General features: G+C 38.3%; 3 protein-coding genes across 6 annotated transcripts in view; 1 reads left to right on the forward strand and 2 right to left on the reverse strand.

Moving 5' to 3' along the window:
• REXO5 (RNA exonuclease 5) overlaps window positions 1-2,626 on the reverse strand; it is a 56,211-nt gene extending 53,585 nt beyond the window's left edge. Inside the window, 1 exon segment of the mRNA XM_057487974.1 lies at window positions 2,489-2,626. Coding sequence (XP_057343957.1) covers window positions 2,489-2,626 — 138 coding nt within the window.
• Window positions 2,627-2,807: 181 nt separating this feature from the next.
• Window positions 2,808-12,281, forward strand: ERI2 (ERI1 exoribonuclease family member 2). Of its 4 annotated transcripts, none has more exons than XM_036899344.2 (10): window positions 2,829-3,162; window positions 4,430-4,497; window positions 4,580-4,663; window positions 5,181-5,308; window positions 5,759-5,915; window positions 6,785-6,885; window positions 7,150-7,231; window positions 7,827-7,915; window positions 8,116-8,270; window positions 11,555-12,281. In XM_036899344.2, exons 1-10 carry the CDS (start codon window positions 3,140-3,142, stop codon window positions 11,598-11,600), a joined length of 933 nt encoding a protein of 310 aa, XP_036755239.1. In that variant the 5' UTR covers window positions 2,829-3,139; the 3' UTR covers window positions 11,601-12,281. The 4 variants fall into 4 exon arrangements, with proteins under 4 accessions (XP_036755234.2, XP_036755230.2, XP_036755239.1 ...); XM_036899352.2 differs by lacking the exon at window positions 11,555-12,281 and adding an exon at window positions 8,407-8,579; XM_036899335.2 differs by lacking the exon at window positions 11,555-12,281 and having other exon boundaries at window positions 2,825-3,162; window positions 8,116-11,015.
• ACSM3 (acyl-CoA synthetase medium chain family member 3) overlaps window positions 10,349-21,158 on the reverse strand; it is a 41,091-nt gene continuing 30,281 nt past the window's right edge. Inside the window, exons 12-13 of the mRNA XM_036899364.2 lie at window positions 10,869-10,988; window positions 10,349-10,482 (exon numbers count right to left, since the gene is read on the reverse strand). Coding sequence (XP_036755259.2) covers window positions 10,396-10,482; window positions 10,869-10,988 — 207 coding nt within the window. The 3' untranslated portion in view covers window positions 10,349-10,395. The remainder of the gene's footprint in view (window positions 10,483-10,868; window positions 10,989-21,158) is intronic.

Raw genomic sequence — 21,158 nt, forward strand, 5'->3', positions numbered from 1 at the left:
GAATAATTAGAAATGAATATCTAAAACAATAACCTTGATATATTATCAATGAATTATTAATAAAAACTGATACAGAACCTTAATTGTAGACACTAGGACATGCTAGAGAAAACAGGAAAAATAAAATATGATTCATGTTCTCAAGCAGTCCATTCTACTAAAGGAAAGAATTAGGTAATTCCAAAACAATAGGGGTTAAGTGCTATTATACAGGTACAGGAGCAAAACTGCCTTGGGTGTGACTTTTGGGATAGCTTCATTGAGATGAAAATACTGGGGCTGATCCTTGAAAATAATGAGTTAGCCAGATAAGAGGGAACATTGTGTCTAAACATAAAGTTTAGTTTGGCAGGAACCAAACCACTTTGCAGAGCAATGAAGATACGAGAGGAGAGAGAAGTAAAAGCCAGATCATAGGAAGAGCTATGTGGTCTAAGCTAAGGAGCCAAACTTTATTAGTTCACTGAAGCTCCTCCCTTCCTTAAAATAGTTTGGCATCTGGTTATTAAAGTAATTTTCATGCTTGGTAAGAGAGTCAGGTAGTAGAGAAAGGTTAAGTAGATAAAAGACAACAGATAAATGAAAATAAAAATCACATGTACAACTCAGAGATAATTACCGCTTTCATTTTGGTCTGGGAGGCTTCATACTACAGTGGTTAGGAGCTCAAGCCCTGGAGTCATACTACCTGAGTTCAAACACCCATCTGGACAAGCGCCTTAACCTCCAAGGCTCAGTTTATTCATCTATAGAGTAATTATAATTCTACCTCATTAGGTTATTGGGAAGACCAGTGAGATGGTACAAGTGCAGTGTACAGACTAGTGCCTGACATAAGTACTTAAAAAACATCACATATTATTATTATTGCTATTTTTCTCATGACATTTTAAAGCTTATATTCAGCACCATTAGCATTTACAGTTCTGAGCACTTTATATCTACGAAGTCACTTAATTATTACAAGTCTTAAATGGGTGCTGATATTATCACCATTTTACAGATAAAGAAATGGAGGAACAGAAAAGCGGCATAACCAAGACTGGAATCTTGCAAGCTCCGAAGCCCAAGCTTCGTTTCTATATCACCCCCAAGGGATTATAGTACACATTCTGTTTGTAACCAACTCCCCCAACCAAAAAAAAAATACCTTCCCATATCAGTTACATATAATGACTACCAATTTTAATAGTCCATTCTCTTCAATTTACCTAAAAATTTGTAATTTATCTAAAAAATTAGTGTATGTAGGAAACATACACTAAAATATGATGGAGGATTGTGTTAGCAACTACTTTCAAATGTTGCCTTGGGGTAATTTTTGGCACTGTTCTTGCAACTTTTCTGCAAATTTGAGATTATTTCAAAATAAAGTGATTACATTGTCAATTTCCTTACACTTTTTACCACATTAACCTTTAAAACTTGTTTTGCCAATCTGACAGGCAAAAAAACCTCATAGCAGTAATTCCCTTCTAATATACTACAAGTATCCCCGACTTCAAAAGTCCAGTTATGCCACTTAGCTTTTCCAAAAGACATTAGTACTGTACCTTTTCTGCCAACCAAAAGAATGCCAAAGAGGATATTCACTTTTATGAAAAAAGGCAAAAAGAGAATAGCATTCAGTATTTGTTTTGCAGCAAGCCCTATAGAGGCAGCAGACGCCCTGAACAACAGAGTGGCATCGCCAAGCTCCTCCCCTGGGAACTACACTTAGTATCTCAGCATCAGGTCATCATAGTTTTGAACTGTATCTCTGACCATCTGCTTTACCTTAAATTGTTTTGTGCCTCTTTCAGCAAGATGTCTTATGGTAGTAGAAAAGCCTAAAAGAGTTTATTTTTTGGGTCTGGAAACACTCAAAAAATTTTCCATAGAAATTAATGGTAACTGTTTCTTCACTTTATACCATTTCAGCTTAGGAGAGGTTTCACTGAACACTCTACTTTCGGATAGTGGGGGAAACCTGTATATAATTTATCATATCTACTTATCTTCAATCTCTCCACTGGAAATATGCAATGATCATAGCTTATTCCCTTAATACTCCAGTGCCTAGGGCATTGCCTAACACATGGCAGACAACAGAAATCTGATGACTCAAGGGATGAAAGGCATATATTTGGCTCTCAATAAATGGTAGGGATGACCATTGCCCTATCAGAATATAAACCGCAGGAGGGCAGGGAAGTTTGTATTTTTGTACACTAGGATATCCCTAAAACCTAGAACAATTTCTGGCACACAGACGAATTTCAATAAATATTTAATCAATGAACACTCTTCTTGTGTGCCAGGCACCATACCAGTTTTAACCGCCAGTATCAGCCCTGAGGTAGATGGTACTATATCATCATTTCCATTTCACACATCTGAGAGGCCAGAGGGTGGTTGGGCCTGACAAAATCCAGGGTGAACAGGGGCCATGAAGGTGGCTGGGACGAGGGTCTGGGAGCGCCACGCATCCTCGGGCCCCGCGTTGCACCTTGACCTCTGGCTGCCTCTCCTTAAGTTTCCTACAGGCTGTCTTAGCCTCAGCCACCCCGACCAGCTTGTTCGGGGCCCGCCTCCTCTTCCTGCCTTTCTTGAGGTGCCTCCTGGTCCTTTCTGTCTCTGGCTCCATGAGGCTGTGGAGGATATGCCAGACTGAGAAAACCCACGCGCCCAGATTCTCTGGCCCGGGCCGTCTCCTGAGGGGGCTGCAGCAAGGGCTTCGACAGCCTACAACCCCCCTCAGCTCCTCGCCTCAATTCAGATTACACAGCGCTCTCCCGCCCGCCCCGAATGACGAAGGTACCAGCGATCTTCCCGGTTCCGCGGCGGAGAAAACCACGCCCCGCTCAGCCAAACGGCGCGCGGTTGGACGGATTCGAAACGGTGTCCAAACTGCGAAAACGTGCCTCTGCCCGTTGTAAGAGAGCAAAGGAGCGTTGCTAAGCGGCTTCACCGCCAAAAACTACTCCCACGTCTCCGATCCCCTAAAACGCCGAGAAGCCGGTTGGAGAACGCAGGTGCTACTGGGGTAGCCGCCACCGCCACAGCCTCAGCCTCAGCCGCGCCGGCCGTTTGAACCGACCGGAAGTGCGAGTCAAGAGACTTCCGGCAGTTGAGCTGTGGAGAGAAAGGCGTGTCGGGAATGGCGACCAAGAGGTTGGCACGGTACGCGAGGGGCTGCCGGCGGGGAGTCGCCCTTGGTCTGGCGCTGGTGGCTATGGCGCGGCTAGGAAGGGATATTCGCAGTGTCAGCCTTCATTCTCTGCAGCCCCAGCGCCTCCGACCTGCTGTCTCTGGCCTGGGCTGAAAGGTCTCTGGCTGGACCTCGGTCTATAGCTTCAGGCCGGCCTCTACGCGAGAGTGGAAGGACCAGGGTTCTCGACTCTTGATTGAACCGGTGTCAGCCCATTCTAGGCCTCGCGAAATGATAGGACGTGACAGCGCCAGCAGGCTGTTAGGCGGTCTCAGGCAGTCCCCACCGCACCCGTCAAGCTGTTAATCCCCCCCTTACAGTGATCCGTTTAATTCATGACGTGAATCCTTAAAAACCTTTTCCCTAATTTTAAGAAACGCCGTGCACATTTCTGGTTTCTAGAAGTATTAGTGAATAGCGTGGGCTTCGGAGTTGTATAGTCCTGGGTTCACATAGCAAATCTGTGTGCTTTGGCAAATTACCGAATCCTTTTACTTATCCATAAAGTACAGATAGCAAAAGTGACTACCTCGTACAGTTGTTGAGGATTAAATGGGATTATCATCTAAACTCAGTGCCTGCTACATGTATAATAAGCAATAAATAAATGTTAGCTATTATTCCCAGCTCCTTCACTTCCCATCGCACCGTCTTAAAAAAACAGGACGTATCTATCTGCCTGGGTAAACTCTACCTAATATACTCACTTAAGACCTCAGTAAGCTCATCCTTTTCTGTAGACTCCTTAGCCTATTGCCTTTGGGGATCCTTTATCATATATCACCTTATTGTGGTTTACCATGGATCTAGTTTCTTTATCCAAGTATCTTAAGCTCCTGAAAGACTGGACCTGCCCTATCTCAGAACTGTGCTGTTCAACAGAGCAAGGACTCAAAAAATGCAAAGGCAAAAATAACTTAAGTTTTTCAGTGTATCTTTACAGTAACTTGAGTTTCTCAGTATTACTGTAAAATAAGGGGAGCAAAAAGGATTAGGGTAAGTTTGCAAATCTGTACTTTGTATGGCCCATGCAAGTAAAATGACTACTAAAATCAAAGAGAGTGGCTGTTAATACAAGCAGCAAGGTCTTTGGTTCTCAATGTCTAGTTCAATTTCCTCTCAATCACAATACATACGTTAGTATCTTAATAATAAGGGTTATGCCATTAGTTTGTTAGCCTATTTAAACAGGAGTGTGAATGCTTTTGTTGAGCTTATTGGGTTTTTCTACATTTTTAGGCAGCTTGGATTAATTAGGAGAAAATCAATTGCATCAGGAAATGGAAATCTAGGAAGAAGCAAATCCAGTAAGTAGTGTGCTTAGTTTGCCTTTTGTAGCCTTGCACTTTAAACTCTGTGAAAGCATAAGGGTTCCCTGATCTTTTGCAGACCAGTTGTTTGACTACTTAATCATCATTGATTTTGAGTCGACATGTTGGAATGATGGGAAACGCCACCAGAGCCAGGAAATAAGTAAGTCTGGACTGCCAGTGCTAAAGCTAACACCAGTTGAGTCACTTTAAGGTTTATAGATATAAACCAGTCAATAGTTAAAGAAAATAAGGTGGTCTACAAATTGGCAGTTTACAGTCAAATTTGATTTGACAAAAAAGAACAAAACTAATATCTAAGTATGTCATCATATAAAATAATTGTTCTAGGACTACATACAAATCTCAACTGTATAGAAACTGAAAAAAATCCCTTTGCAAAAAGGAGTACATTCCAACTTCCAAATGGTCTTCATATTAAATTGTGGAAATATGTTCAAGAGTTTTAGGTAGATGTACTCATTAATATTTTGACTTGTTCTCTGGTGTAATTTTATTATAACCATTGCATCACACCACTTTGTCATTTTTAAATGCTTTTTACTGGAATAATTATTGTTCAATAATGTCATATGGCAACATATGTTTAATTTAGAGTGATTACAGTATTAGTTTACCAATTATATGTTCAAGTGTCAATTGATGATTCTTTCATATAGTTGAATTTCCAGCAGTATTGCTGAACACATCAACTGGAAAAATTGAATCTGAGTTCCATGTTTATGTTCAGCCTGAGGAACATCCAATTCTTTCTGAATTTTGTATGGAACTGACAGGCATAAAGCAGGTATGTCCACCTCACTGTCACCCACCCCATCCCCCAACAAAAAACAAGCAGATATGATGCAAGTATTAGAATTCAGAAATCATTACAAAAAGTAAATAAAAGCTATATACCATGTAGAATTAAATTTATTCACTGTTAGTGGAAATAATGTCCCCTCCAGAAGTCCATTGGAATCTTTAAAAATTAGAAAGAATACTGTTGTAAAAATGAATATAAAATATCAAATTTCTGTCCATCTTGATTTAATTATTATATTTCTGTGTGATTTTACATTGATCAACCTAACCTTGAAGAATTCTAATCGTTATCTCTCTCCCATGTGTCTTACTTTTCACTTGATAAAGTCTTGCCAGTTAGAACGTCTTCTTTGTATATCCCCTCACGATACCTAATTATGTGCTCAGGAATTGTGGGATACAGTTGTTGAATTCAGATTTTATAACTGTTTAGGTTCAAGTTGATGAAGGAGTCCCATTGAAGATTTGCTTGTCTCAGTTCTGTAAATGGATTCAGAACATTCAGCAACAGAAGAAAATTATTTTTGCTACTGGGGTTTCAGATCTTTCTACTTCTGAAGTAAAATTATGTGCATTTGTTACTTGGTCAGGTAAAAAAGAAGTTATATCTACTAATCATAAATGAGTAGCATTACCACCATGTAATTCTTTATCTCCAGTAAGAATCATACCTGTTAACCTCTTGGGCCACAAAAAGAAATCTAAGTCTAGCAGATGTTAACCAAGAAAAGTAAATTTATTCATGTTTTTAAAACCATCATTCTGGGATACCTTAAAATTTTAAGCTCTAACTTCAAGAATCTTCCTAGACTGTACCTCTGTTCTGAATCCAGGCAAAGAATGATTTATTTAGAACTCTTGTTCTGTTTTCTACAGCCTTGAATAAAAGGAATCCTCATAAACTCACATCCTTTGCTTTTATACTTTCATACTTAATAATGTACACATCAAGGAAAAAATAGGCCATTAAAAGTACATCTTTTCTATGCCTGTGATATAGCATTGCCATTAACAGTCATTGATAGCAATACTGTGCCATTGATAGCATAGCATTGATGGTCATATTTGGTTTCAGGTTGCTGTAAGATGCTTGGCTTCTTATATTTTCCTAGAATGTTGAAAGTAGATAACCTTCTCCCTATAGACCTTGTAATTGGACATCTTCTTCTGAAATATTAGTGTTTTATTGGGTGTTTAAGGCCATTTTGAAACTTAGTTACCAACCTAATTGCTTAATAGTTATGTAAAGTGAGTGATAGTTAGATATTAGTAAAGCAATTAAATCTTATTGTGCTATTATATATTATTGCAGTATATATAATATTATATACTATATATAGTATATAGTATACTATAGCATATATTATATTATTATATGCTATATATGCTAAATGATGATAGCATAAGTAAAAACTGCTGGCATCATTGCCTTTGTTCTGTTTTAATATACTGAATGCAGATTGGGACTTGGGAGTTTGCCTGGAGTATGAGTGTAAAAGAAAACAGCTGTTAAAACCTGTGTTCTTAAATTCTTGGATTGATCTCAGAGTAACTTACAAGGTAAGGATCAAAGATGGGGGCATATTCACTGTCGTTCATTGCAAATGATTAAACTATCCCACATGGGTATGAGTTTCTACAAATAAAATATTTTCTTTTGATATGTTCATATAAATACATTTCTTAAAGTATTATAAAAACAACGTAACAAAAATAAGCGTACTCCAAATCTGATTGAACCAAAAATGATAAAAAGTAAGTGGTTATACATAGCCTTTCAAATATTAGTCATTTTTTTAGATATGTCTTCTTTTATTTTATTAGATTTTCTATAGGAGAAAACCAAAAGGACTAAGTGGTGCCCTGCAGGAAGTAGGAATAGAATTCTTGGGACGAGAACATTCTGGTTAGTATAAATTGAAAATCACTTTACTTTTATAGAGGCTTTCATATGAATCTCATTTTTTGTGATGTCATTAATAAGGAATATCCTCCCACCTAAAAAAGGCTCCAAACATATATAATTCATATTGTTTCTAAGACTTTCAAATTACTATTTTCATAAAGTATTGTAAGATAAAGACTGCCATCTAATGGCTTTCTAATTGCTAAAATGAATGAAAAGAACTGGCCATATCAAATGGAGATAAACAAAGGCCCAAATAATACAGTGGACTAGTGAAAGAAAATGAACAAGACTATTAAGTTACTCACAAAACATGGTCCCTACAGAATGTTTGTCACATTTTGTAAACTGCCTGATAAATTTTCACCTTCTCTGTAAATGTAGGAATCTTGTCTTTCCTTGGTAAGGCTGCCACAACTTTCTACAAGACCAGTTTATCATGATTAAAATTAGTGGATGGTCATAAAACTAACAGTATGTTCCAATTTCTATTTAAGTGGTAGGTTTTGGGGGTGGAGGGGGCAGGTTGTTTTTTTGCTATTTTTTTTTTTACACTGCTACCACTAAATTCAGTGTTTGATACCTATTTCTTCAGGGTTGGATGATTCTCGGAATACTGCCCTTCTTGCTTGGAAAATGATCAGGGATGGTTGCTTAATGAAAATTACAAGGTCCTTAAACAAGGTTAGTGGCATTGTGCCTCTTTATTCTGTCATCTCATGCTCTAAGAAGTAAGCATGAGTTCATTGAAATGCAGACATTGTGTGTAATCATTTATCAATCAATGATAACATTTTTCTTTTTTGTTGTATCATGTAATGGGTACTAAAGAAATTGTGAATGCACAGTTTCTAAAGCTGTTGGATTTGTCTGTGGAATCATAGGTTCCCACTAAGAAGAATTCCAACATTTTGGCCAGAAATTTGAATATGAATCAAGTTGAAGAAACATCAGCCTACACCAGTAGCATTCAGTGTCCTGGCACACATGAAAGGGAGCCTAAAAATACAGAAAATTCTCATGAGAAAGTTGAAATGAGGTCAGTTGGTGTGAATTCTCCTATAAAGGTACAGCAAGATCAGTTGCAACTACAGAATAATAAAAAAGCAGGTCTTGACAATGTCAAAAGCTGTTTATCTCTTTTTAATACTAAGTTCTCTACTTCTCTGGGGCAGTTGCAGTCTCCCAACTCCAATGCACCTATTCAGAAGCAAATAAAAAATGAGCATCTTGCATTTAATACCAAAGCTAAGTCTTCAACAAATAGTTCAGAGTTTGTACTTGTTTCAACTACCATTTCATCGGCTAATCATGTTTCTGATATGGAAATGAGTTCCGCTCTTGACTGTTTACCTATGTTGGCTGATTGGGAGGATATAGCTTTATTGCCAGCATCTCAGCCTGAGCAAAATATAAATTGTATTCCTCCCATTAGTGACTCAAACTTAGACCTTTCATTTAGATCTGGAGGAAGAGTAATGGGTTTAAAAGAATCTGAAATGTTAAGTCATGAAAACATTGGAGGCAGGGAAGAAACTCCTCAAAAATCTGAGGCCTCTAAGTCTATTGCATATAAGAGTCTACATACTACTATTTATAAAGGAAAAGGAGTCCAAGATCCAAATTCAAATGTTTCTGTCTTTAAATTACCTAAATGCAAATCAAGTAGCTTCAACAATATGCCTTACCCTTCAGTTTTGCGGACACATCAGCTACTTCTAGGTGGTACTAAAAGGAATCCATCCAGTCCCCCAGCTTTCCCAGCAGCAAAAAAGCAGACCTTTACTATTCATGAAGAAAAGCCTACATCATCTGATGGCTCCCCAGTGAGAATTTCTTCCCTGAAGATTGCCCCCTCTATTTTAACTTCTGTAGTTAATCTACAAGACCCTTGGAAGAGTGGGAAAATGACACCTCCTTTATGCAAGTGTGGCCGAAGATCTAAGAGACTTGTTGTTTCTAATAATGGACCAAACCATGGCAAAGTCTTCTATTGTTGCCCTATTGGGAAATACCAAGAAAAAAGAAAATGTTGTGGTTATTTCAGATGGGAGCAAACACTTCAAAAGGAAAGAGCCAGCAACATAGTTCTGCCTTATTCCCCAGGGGACTCACTTCTAGTACTCTAGAAACAAGCCATAGTTGTGACAGAAATGTGTGTTTTTCTACTAAAAATTCATTGAGACTCAGACCTTCAATGAGGAACTGATAAATTTGCTTTATATCTGAACTATGTTTTTACTTTAATGTGACTTTTAGTGTGGTGAAAAGAGAAAGAAATGTATAGGGCTACAAGTTATGAGGACTTAGTATATCTGAGTTCTGTAGACCACAATGGGCTATTACATTCATACATGCACACACTGAAAAAAGAGAAAAATTATATTTCACAGCTTCTAATTTCACTCACGAGTTATCTGAACATTTGTCTTCTGTTCATGTATGAATCCTGATTGTTCCTTAATTCCCAGACTTTCTAAGTATCTTGGTGTCTTACACTGTTTTATTTATTTTTCATATATTATCATTTGCCAAATTTATCATACTTTTTTGAAGAACCACAAATGATATATTTTATAAACTATTTATTAGATTAAATGCAATAAGCAAAAATTGTATATGATACTTTTTTTTACAGTTAGACCTTAAAATAAGACTTATATTATTTTTAAGTTATTTGAATAAAAGTGTGACTAATAAAAATCTGTAGCCTTTTTAGGTAGATGCTTGTACTTTGACAATTATGATAATCTTCTGATATTTTTATTTTTCTAAAAACTTTTCTAAGTTTTTTAGTTTTATTCCAATGCTTGAAGATTGGTCCTGATTTGTCTATGAACATATCAAAAGAATTAATCATACAACTATGATTTGAAAATAAGCAGATAAGAGACTTGGTTCAGAAACTGCTTCTGTACTGTGTATTTAAATATCTCAGCTATTAATGGTATTCTTTTTATATGATCAAAATTATAAGAACATTGACAGTAATGCAGAGGAGTTTACTGGCTTTTATTTGAAAATTCAGTCTCTGATGTTATAACCAGATTTTTAAAATCAATAGTTTATAAGCATACTATCAAATTTTTTATCACCTCTCTACAATCTTATGGTTTTTAGAGAGTCTTTGTTTTATAGATATTGCAATAATTAATAGAATGGATTTAAATTGTTTCCCATTCTTTCTTCCTCAGTTCATTTCTTTTTATCTTCCCACTGACAGTCTTTGGCAGCTCTTGAATAAATTCTACCTGTTGATATTAAGAGAAGAAAGTTAGCCTGTAAGTTTTCATCTTTAGATATAATCAATTCTATAGCAGTTCTATTATGAACTCTAGGTGAAAGATTTAGGACACCCACTGGGGTGGGTTTTTGGCAACAACCAAAAAGGGAGAGAGATATTGCTGAGATTTTTCTTAATAGTTAATATTTACTTACAAGTCTGGTGAGCTAAATGACCCAATCAAGAGTTTCATTTTAATTGCAAAGATTCTGATTCAGCTCCATGTCATTATTTCAGTTTTGGAACATTGAGTGTGTAGCATGTTTGAGGAGAATGTTCATTAAAATGGGGAACAAAAACAGCTGAAAATCTCCAGAACGTGAAGCAAATAGTCATTATAATTAGAATACTTACCTTTCTGGGATATTTGTAAGGTGCTGTGGTTCTTTTTACATGCTCCTGAATCTCCTTTTTCAGTCGTTCTTGATCATGTGACTTATAATCAGCATTCAGAACAATAAAAGCCTTTACAACCTGAAATAAATATTTGACATGCCAGGAGGATGAGTTGTGTATTTTTATGTTTTAGTGTATCTTGTTTGCTCTCTCTGGGAATCTAAGCACCTGGTGGGATGGGCTGGGAGGGTTTAATAGGGTTTGATCCTAGCTCTATGCTTTTAAGTGAGCCAGTTGACTCCCACACTTCTGTATCTAATACAGGGGAGTCTCTGGGACCTCTGCTTTGTTCATAATATACACTTGAGCCATCTCATCTAACTACATCTTGAACTCGACTTCCTGACCTGTTTCTAATCATCTCTGCTCTTGACTTGCCTCATCTTTTTATCTCCTTCAAAAAAGTTTCCTTTTGGAAACCTGGCAGTGCACTAAGCACAGTCTTCTGTGTAACAACCCGGCCTGATCTAGCCTAGTCTCTAGTGTGGCCCTTATGAACAGTATTCATCCCGGGTTTGCCATATCCTTGTTAAAGAATACACTTCAATGAGACCATACAATCTTTATTCCAGAAACACTTATGTTGATGCAAGGCTGTGAAGATTCCAACAGTTACTTTGCTATTTCTCTCACTCACTTACCAGGGCCAGAGGAACAAGAGTAGAAGTAGTGGTGGCCCTCACTCTCTAACTGGCAGAAGACAGGAAAGACTTCATCACTTTATGCTCACACAGTTCATCCTTCCTTGAAATGTTTTGGAAAATCCTGCCCAAAGTTTTTGGACCTTTAATGGAGAAGACAGAAGGCCTTCCCTCATATGTAGCCCCTTCAAGAGACTATTGGGATTCTAAATGTCTGTCCTGGGGCACTGCCAGCACTGCCATTTATTGCCTTCCCTAGACCCAGGACTCTAGGTGAGTCACCTAGTGTGTACCACCAAATCCAAACTACCAGCCCAGGGTTTGTCATGGAGTGATGCTTCCTTGCAGGTAAAAATCCAGGAGAATCTCCTGCCACTTATACGATTAAATATCCTACACTGAAGAGGCTGAGATATTACTGAATTCATGGCTTCATGAATCCAGCTTAAAGATAAGCTGGCAATGTTAGCTATCTACCTTGGACTGGGAGTAAATATTTGATTGAAAAAGAATTGCTTAAATCACAGAATGACCAATTAGTGAGAAATGAAAACTTGCAGTTACAAATTTTTTGCATATTGATCATTGTTTACCACTGAGCAATTTTAACAGCATTTTATGAGCAGTTATCCATTTTTGTCTTTATCAAAACCCCTTATTCATTTCTAATTTACATGTCCCACAGACAGTTGTACAACCTTGTGTGTGTGTGTGTGTGTGTGTGTGTGTATATAGTTTTATCTCACCCTTTTTTAACATTTCATAAAATTTATTTGTATTTATGCCTGCTCTGCTGCTTTAACATTTTTAAAATAAAACAAAAATGTCTTTGTTGTAAGTGAATCCTTCAGAGACAAATTATTTTAGGAATTAATGTTTTTAATTACTGGTTTGCATATTGATGACTTCTGCACTTTGGATAAAGTCTACTTTATCTTTATAAAAGTCTTTACAAACCATTACAGAAAATGATAAGTTAACTAGGAACAACCTAATATGGTTAAAAGCATGAACACTGAAGTAAGACATCCTGGGTTCGAGTCATACTTTTTTGTGTAATCTTGAGCAAGATAGGTTGCCTTTCTGTGCCTTGGCTTCCTTCTCTGTAAGAAGAGGTTGTGAGGATTAAATAAATTAACATAGGTGTGCAAAACTGAAGGAATAAAATAGCAGCAGACTCAGAGACTCCAAGAAGGAACTAGTGGTTACCAAAGGGGAGGGGTGTGGGAGGGTGGGTGGGGAGGGAGAAGGGGATTGAGGGGTATTATGTTTAGTACACATGGTGTGGGGGATTGTGGGGAAAACAGTGTAGCACAGAGAAGGCAAATAGTGAATCTGTGGCATCTTACTACACTGATGGACAGTGACTGCATTGAGGTATTGGTGGGGACTTGATAATATAGGGAAATGTAGTAACCACATTGTTTTTTCATGTGAAACCTTCGTAAGTGTACATCAATAATGTAATTTAAAAAAATTTTTTTATTATAATAAAAAAAATTTTTAAGGCTACTTAAAGTAATAAAACATCTCTACTTGCTAAAAAAAAAATTAACATAGGTGTACAGCTTACAACACCTGGAACATACTAAGTCATCAAAAACATTAGGTATTAGTTGTAGTATAAGATTTTTTAAAATCTAAAATCCATAAGTGGATTCAAAATTTCTCTGAAATTCTATGCAAAATTTAGCATTTGTATGAGGAAAATCTTATGCTATTCAATATGGCAGCTGCTATCTACATGTAGCTATTTATATTTAAATTAATTGAGATAAAAAATAAAATTTACACAGATATACTAGTCACATCTCAAATGTTTAATTGCCACGAATGGCTGTTCTATTGGATGGTGCAGATATAGAACATTTCCATCATATTGCATAAATCCAATAGTGCCCTAGGGCTTTTAAAGTGCAAAGAACTGTGTGATCCAAAAAAATTCAGGAATCCAATAACCTAGACAAATATTTTTCAGCTCTTTATTTCACATTGCAATATTAGACTAGTATTTAAAATCTAAATGTTCTTTTCAGAAGTAACAATAGCAGTCGTCCATTCCTTTATCCCTTTTGGAAGTTTCATCTTTTAAGAAAGCATTGTAAAAAGCACACATTTTGGAGGAGGAGCCAAGATGGCGGCATGAGTAGAACAACAGAAACCTCCTCCCAAAAACATATGTATTTTTGAAAATGTAACAGATACAACTATTCCTAAAAGAGAGACCAGAAGATACAGGACAACAGCCAGGCTACATCTACACCTGCGAGAACCAGCGCGTCACGAAGGGGCTAAGATACAGGCTGCAGCCTGGTGGGACCCGACTGCCCCTCACCCCAGCTCCCGGCAGGAGGAGAGGAGTCAGAGAGGGGAGGGAAAGGGAGCCCAGGACTGCTAAAACCCAGCCCTAGACTTCTCCACTGGGAGCACAGACACACAGTGTGTGGTGTGCTGGATACTAGGGAAATGGGACAGTAAAATCTGTGAGCCAGTGCCCGTAGCTGGCGCCCCTGGGAAAAAGAAAAACGAGTGCTCTTTGAAAGTCTTAAAGGGAAAGGGGCCTCATAGCTGGACAGAAGCGTCCTGTGCACTAAGCCAAGCAGCTGGGAATCCCAGGGAACTCTGGGCACACTAACCCTGTGGGTGGCAGCGCAGCTTGGAGGCCCCTCACAGCGATAAACAGGCCTCCCGCCAGTTCACCCTCTGGCCACGGCCCTGCCACAGCAGAGCAGCAGCCTGAAGCCGGCCACGCCCACAGCAACTGCATGGAGCTCCACAGCAGCCGGGCAAGAATCGGAGACCCCGTCTGAGCACAACTGCCCAGCACAAGCCACTAAGGGTCGCCGTTCTCCCAGGAGAGGAACTTGAGGAGCAAGCAGAAAGGGATTTTGTTCTACCAGCTGACACATGCGCCATCTGCCCATTGCCATGAAAAGGCAGAAGAATTTGATTCGGACCAGAATCACACAGACATCCTCCCCTGAGACGGAACCTGGGGAGATAGACCTAACCAATCTACCTGAAAAAGAATTCAAAATGAAGGTCATAACCATGCTGATGGAGCTGCAGAGAAAAATGCAAGAGCTAAGGAGGGAGAATACAGAAATAAAACAATCTCTGGAAGGACTTCAAAGCAGAATGGATGAGATGCAAGAGGCCATTGACGGAATAGAAATCAGAGAACAGGAACGCAGAGAGGCTGATGCAGAGAGAGATAAAAGGATATCCAGAAATGAAAGAATATTAAGAGAACTGCATGACCAATCTAAATGGAACAATATCCGCATTATAGGGGTACCAGAAAAAGAAGAGAGAGAAAAAGGGATAGAAAGTGTCTTTGAAGAAATAATTGCTGAAAACTTCCCCAAGCTGGAGGAGGAAATAGCCTCTCAGACCATGGAAGCACACAGAACTCCCAAGAAAAGGGACCCAATGAGGACAACACCAAGACGCATAATAATTAAAATGGCAAAGATCAAAGACAAGGACAGAGTATTAAAAGCAGCCAGAGAGAGAAAAAACGTCACCTATGAAGGAAAAACCATCAGGTTTTCATCAGACTTCTCAACAGAAACCTTACAGGTCAGAAGAGAATGGCATGATATATTTAATGCTATGAAACAGAATGGCCTTGAACCAAGGATACTGTATGCAGCATGATTATCACTTAAATATGAAGGAGGGATTAAACAATTCCCAGACAGGCAAAAGTTGAGGGAATTTGCCTCACACAAACCACCTCTACAGGGTATTTTAGAGGGACTGCTCTAGATGGAAGCACCCCTACAGCTAAACAGAAGTCAACAGAGAAAATAAAACCACAGCAAAAAAGCAGAACAATCAAATACCAACTAAAGGCAAAAAATAAAATCAACTATGCACAAAAACAGTCAAAGGAAACACAAAAGAGCACACACACACACACACACACACACACACACAAACAAACAAAAAACACCTAACATACAAAGAATGGAGAAGGAGGAAAAAGAAGGGAGAGAAATAAAGAATCATCAGACTGTTTATACTAGCTCAATAAGTGAGTTAAGTTAGGCAGTAAAACAGTAAAGAAGCTAACCTTGAACCTTTGGTAACCACGAACGTAAAGCCTGCAATGGCAATAAGTACATATCTTTCAATAATCACCCTAAATATAAATGGACTGTATGCACCAATCAAAAGACAAGGAGTAACAGCATGGATAAAAAAGCAAGACCCATCTATATGCTGCTTACAAGAGACTCACCTCAAACCCAAAGACATGTACAGACTAAAAGTCAAGGGATGGTAAAAGATATTTCACGCAAACAAAAAGGAGAAAAAAGCAGGTGTTGCAGTACTAGTATCAGACAAAATAGACTTCAAAACAAAGAAAGTAACAAGAGATAAAGGAGGACACTACATAATGATAAAGGGGTCAGTCCAACAAGAGGATATAACCATTATAAATATATATGCACCCCATACAGGAGCACCAACATATATGAAACAAATACTAACAGAATTAAAGAAGGAAATAGAATGCAATATATTTATTTTAGGAGAATTCAACACACCACTCACTCCAAAGGACAGATCCACCAGAGAGAAAATAAATAAGGACACAGAGGCACTGAACAACACACTAGAACAGATGGACCTAATAGACATCTCTAGAACTCTACACCCAAAAGCAACAGGATACACATTCTTCTCAACTGCACATGGAACATTATCCAGAATAGACCACATACTAGGCCACAAAAAGAGCCTCAGTAAATTCAAAAAGATTGAAATTCTACCAACCAACTTCTCAGACTACAAAGGAATAAAACTAGAAATAAATTGTACAAAGAAAGCAAAAAGGCTCACAAACACATGGAGGCTCAACAACATGCTCCTAAATAATCAATGGATCAATGACCAAATTAAAATGGAGATCCAGCAATATATGGAAACAAATAACAACAACACAAAGCCCCAACTTCTGTGGGACGCAGCGAAAGCAGTCTTAAGAGGAAAGTATATAGCAACCAGGCATTTTAAAGAAGGAAGAACAATCCCAAATGAATAGTCTAAAGACACAGTTATCGAAATTGGAAAAAGAAGAACAAATGAGGCCTAAAGTCAGCAGAAGGAGGGACATGATAAAGATCAGGGAAGAAATAAATAAAATGGAGAAGACTAAAATGATAGAAAAAATCAATGAAACCAACAGCTGGTTCTTTGAGAAAATAAACGAAATAGATAAGCCTCTAGCTAGACTTATTAACAGAAAAAGAGAATCAACACACATCAACAGAATCAGAAACGAGAAAGGAAACATCACGACGGAACTAACAGAAATACAAAGAATTATTAGAGACTACTATGAAAACCTATATGCTAAGAAGCTGGAAAACCTAGAAGAAAGAGACAACTTCCTAGAAAAATACAACCTTCCAATACTGACCAAGGAAGAAACAGAAAATCTAAACAGACCAATTACCAGCAAAGAAATTGAAGCGGTAATCAAAAAACTACTCAAGAGCAAAACTCCCATGCCAGATGGATTTACCGTGTAGTTTTATCAGACATACAGAGAAGACATAATACCCATTCTCCTTAAAGTTTTCCATAAGATAGAAGAAGAGGGAATACTTCCAGACTCATTCTATGAAGCCAGCATCACCCTAATACCAAAACCAGGCAAAGATCCCACCAAAAAAGAAAATTACAGACCCATATACCTGATGAACATAGATGCAAAAATACTCAACAGAATATTAGGAAACCGAATTCAAAAACACATCAAGAGGATCATACACCATGATCAAGTGGGATTCATCTCAGGGATGCAGGATGGTACAACATTCGAAAATCCATCAACATCATCCACCACATCAACAAAAAGAAGGACAAAAACCACATGATCATCTCCATAGATGCTGAAAAAGCATTCAACAAAATTCAACGTCCATTCATGATAAAAACTCTTAGCAAAATGGATATAGAGGGCAAGTATCTCAACATAATAAAGGCCATATATGACAAACCCACAGCCAACATCATACTGAACAACGAGAAGCTGAAAGCTTCTCCTCTAAGATCGGGAACAAGACAGGGATGCCCACTCTCCCACTGTTATTCAACATAGTACTGGAGGTCCTAGCCACGGCAATTAGACAAAACAAAGAAATACAAGGAATCCAGATTGTTAAAGAAGAAGTTAAACTGTCACTATTTGCAGATGATATGATATTGCATATAAAAAACCCAAAAGACTCCATTCCAAAACTACTAGAACTGATATCAGAATACAGGAAAATTACACAGGATACAAAATTAGCACACAGAAATCTGTGGCTTTCCTATACACTAACAATGAACTAATAGAGAAATCAGGAAAACAATTCCATTCATAATTGCATCAAAAAGAATAAAATACCTAGGAATAAACCTAACCGAGGAAGTGAAAGACCTCTACCCTGAAAACTATAAGACACTCTTAAGAGAAATTAAAGAGGACACTAACAAATGGAAACTCATCCCATGCTCTTGGCTAGGAAGAATTAATATCGTCAAAATGGCCATCCTGCCCCAAGCAATTTACAGATTTGATGCAATCCCTATCAAATTACCAACAACATTCTTCAACAAACTGGAACAAATAGTTCAAAAATTTATATGGAAATACCAAAGACCCTGAATAGCCAAAGCAATCCTGAGAAGGAAGAATAAAATGGGGAGGGGGGGATCTCATTCCCAACTTCAAGCTCTACTACAAAGCCACAGTAATTTGGTACTGGCACAAGAACAGAGCCACAGACCAGTGGAACAGAATAGAGACTCCAGACATTAACCCAAACATATATGGTCAATTAATATACGATAAAGGAGCCATGTACATACAATGGGGAAATGACAGCCTCTTCAACAGATAATGCTGGCAAAAGTGGACAGCTACATGTAAGAGAATGAAACTGGATCACTGTCTAACCCCATACAGAAAAGTAAATTTGAAATGGATCAAACACCTGAATGTAAGTCAAGAAATCATAAAACTCTTAGAAAAAAACATAGGCAAAAATCTCTTGGACATAAACATGAGCGACTTCTTCATGAACATATCTCCCCAGGTAAGGGAAACAAAAGCAAAAATGAACAAGTGGGACTATATCAAGCTGAAGAGCTTCTGTACAGCAAAGGACACCATCAATAGAACAAAAAGGTACCCTACAGTATGGGAGAATATATTCATAAATGACGGATCCGATAAAGGGTTGACATTCAAAATATATAAAGACCTCATGCACCTCAACAAACAAAAAGCAAATAATCCAATTAAAAAACAGGCAGAGGAGCTGAACAGACAGTTCTCCAAAGAAGAAATTTAGATGGCTGACAGACACATGAAAAGATGCCCCACATTGCTAGTCATCAGAGAAATGCAAATTAACAATGAGATATCACTTCATACCAGTAAGGATCACCACCATCCAAAAGACAAACAACAAATGTTGGCGAGATTGTGGAGAAAGGGAACCCTCCTACACTGCTGGTTGGAATGTAAATTAGTCCAACCATTGTGGAAAGCAGTAAGGAGGTTCCTCAAAGAGCTCAAAATAGAAATACCATTTGACCCAGGAATTCTACTTCTAGGAATTTACCCTAAGAATACAGCAGCCCAGTTTGTAAAAGACAGATGCACCCCTATGTTTATCGCAGCACTATTTACAATAGCCAAGAAATGGAATCAACCTAAGTGTCCATCAGTAGATGAATGGATAAAGAAGATGTGGTACATATACACAATGGAATATTATTCAGCCATAAGAAGAAAACAAATCCTACCATTTGCAACAACATGGATGGAGCTAGAGGGTATTATGCTCAATGAAATAAGCCAGGCCGAGAAAGACAAGTACCAAATGATTTCATTCATCTGTGGAGTATAAGAACAAAGGAAAAACTGAAGGAACAGAACAGCAGCAGAATCACAGAACCCAGGAAAGGACTAACAGTTACCAAAGGGAAAGGGACTGACGAGGATGGGTGGGAAGGGAGGGAGAAGGGCGGGAAGTAGAAAGGGGGCCTTACGATTAGTATGTATAATGTGGGGGGAGGGCTGTGCAACACAAAGAAGACAAGTAGTGATTTTACAGCATCTCACTACGCTGATGGACAGTGACTAATGGGGTATGTGGGGGGGACTTGGTTATGGGGGGAGTCTAGTAAACATAATGTTCCTCATGTAATTGTAGATTAATGATACCTAAAGAAAAAAAGTACACATTTTTGAAAATTGTGAAAATGTAGTTAAGTAGGTAAATTAAGTCATTGGCTGAAAATAAATTTTTAAAAGCAAAGTAACTGAAATACCTAATATTTATAAAATCGTGAAAATCAACTGAAAGCACACAAAAACTCAATACAGGAATATAAATGCTCACTTTTAAACCCATTTGCTTTTGGACAATTTACTTGAGGAAAAAAATTAAATATGCACAAAAACTGCCAAAGTAGTTTTGATTAACTACTAGCATTGGGAATGTTTAAAGCTAAAACACTGCAAAATAGGCAGCAGTGTGAAAATAATTTGCAAGACTATGGTAGGTAGATAAAGGTTCCCAGTATTTTGGATATTGTCCTAAAAGTCTTCATTTATCTGGTTTTGATCAGTTATTCTGGAACTTGCTACTCAATTGTAGGCCTGGCAGGACCTCACCTAGAGAAAGACCCAACCCAGGTAGGACAGGCCTGTTACTACAAGAGAGTTTCTCCCTATAGCATGGAGCCCATGGGCACTTTGTACATGGATACCTTATTCAGGACACCCACCCACATCTATCAGGAAATGTTGCAGCTCACTAATATTGAGAAGCTGAACTGGTCAAACTTTTCCACTCACTTGGCTAATGCAAGCCGTACATCAAGACCTCAGAGCTGTGGGGGGACCATAACACACTAATAGATCTTTGCTGTTATACTCTGGGATATCAGGTGACCTGCCAAGCCAACTCTGGTCCTAAAGTTTCAGCTACCAACTAAGTGCCTGTCTAGGTGGAAAAAACTAATGATGGCTGATGCTAGGGGAGAGGCACAGGAGGAGCTGAGACACATTCAGTCCAACTGGTGGAGTCAGAATGAAGGGATAAACTTCAGAAGTCACTGAATCTGTTCCTTACTCTCATCTATTGAATATTGAAGGCCCTGCCTGGCAATGGGGGCTTGAAAAGTGGCATGGAATCTTTAAGCCCATTACCATGTGATCAGCTCCAAAAGGAGTGAGCTTTCAGGGCCCCTGTTTTAGTCACAGCTTATTTCCTGAATTCTCTACTTATCTACCTACCCAACCTATTTCTGGTTGCCTAATTTTCTGTCTCTGACCTTGCTCCCACCCCTGATATCTGATGCCAACCTATCCTCAACTGCACCAGGGACCCTGCTGGTTTTCCGGACCTTCTGGGAAACACCTTGATCCTTTCTAACTGACCCCTGGTGTCCTTTCCTGGTGTGAGCCTGGGTCCTTGGCATTGCCACTGTCTTTGCCCCAGCCCTCCATGGAAAATACATACTGTTAAATTCCATGTGTAATATATTTTTCATTATTCTGTAGCCATTCTTTCTGGCTAGCCTATTTCTATTT

This window comes from Manis pentadactyla, chromosome 10 (assembly GCF_030020395.1).
Source record: "Manis pentadactyla isolate mManPen7 chromosome 10, mManPen7.hap1, whole genome shotgun sequence".
Taxonomy (NCBI): Eukaryota; Metazoa; Chordata; class Mammalia; order Pholidota; family Manidae; genus Manis; species Manis pentadactyla.

Coding starts and splice junctions, on each gene's coding strand:
- ERI2 (XM_036899335.2), top strand. CDS start 3,140: ATGGCGACCAAGAGGTTGGCACG. Junction 5,309..5,758: donor AACTGACAGGCATAAAGCAG/GTATGTCCACCT, acceptor ATAACTGTTTAG/GTTCAAGTTGATGAAGGAGT. Junction 6,886..7,149: donor ATCTCAGAGTAACTTACAAG/GTAAGGATCAAA, acceptor TTATTTTATTAG/ATTTTCTATAGGAGAAAACC.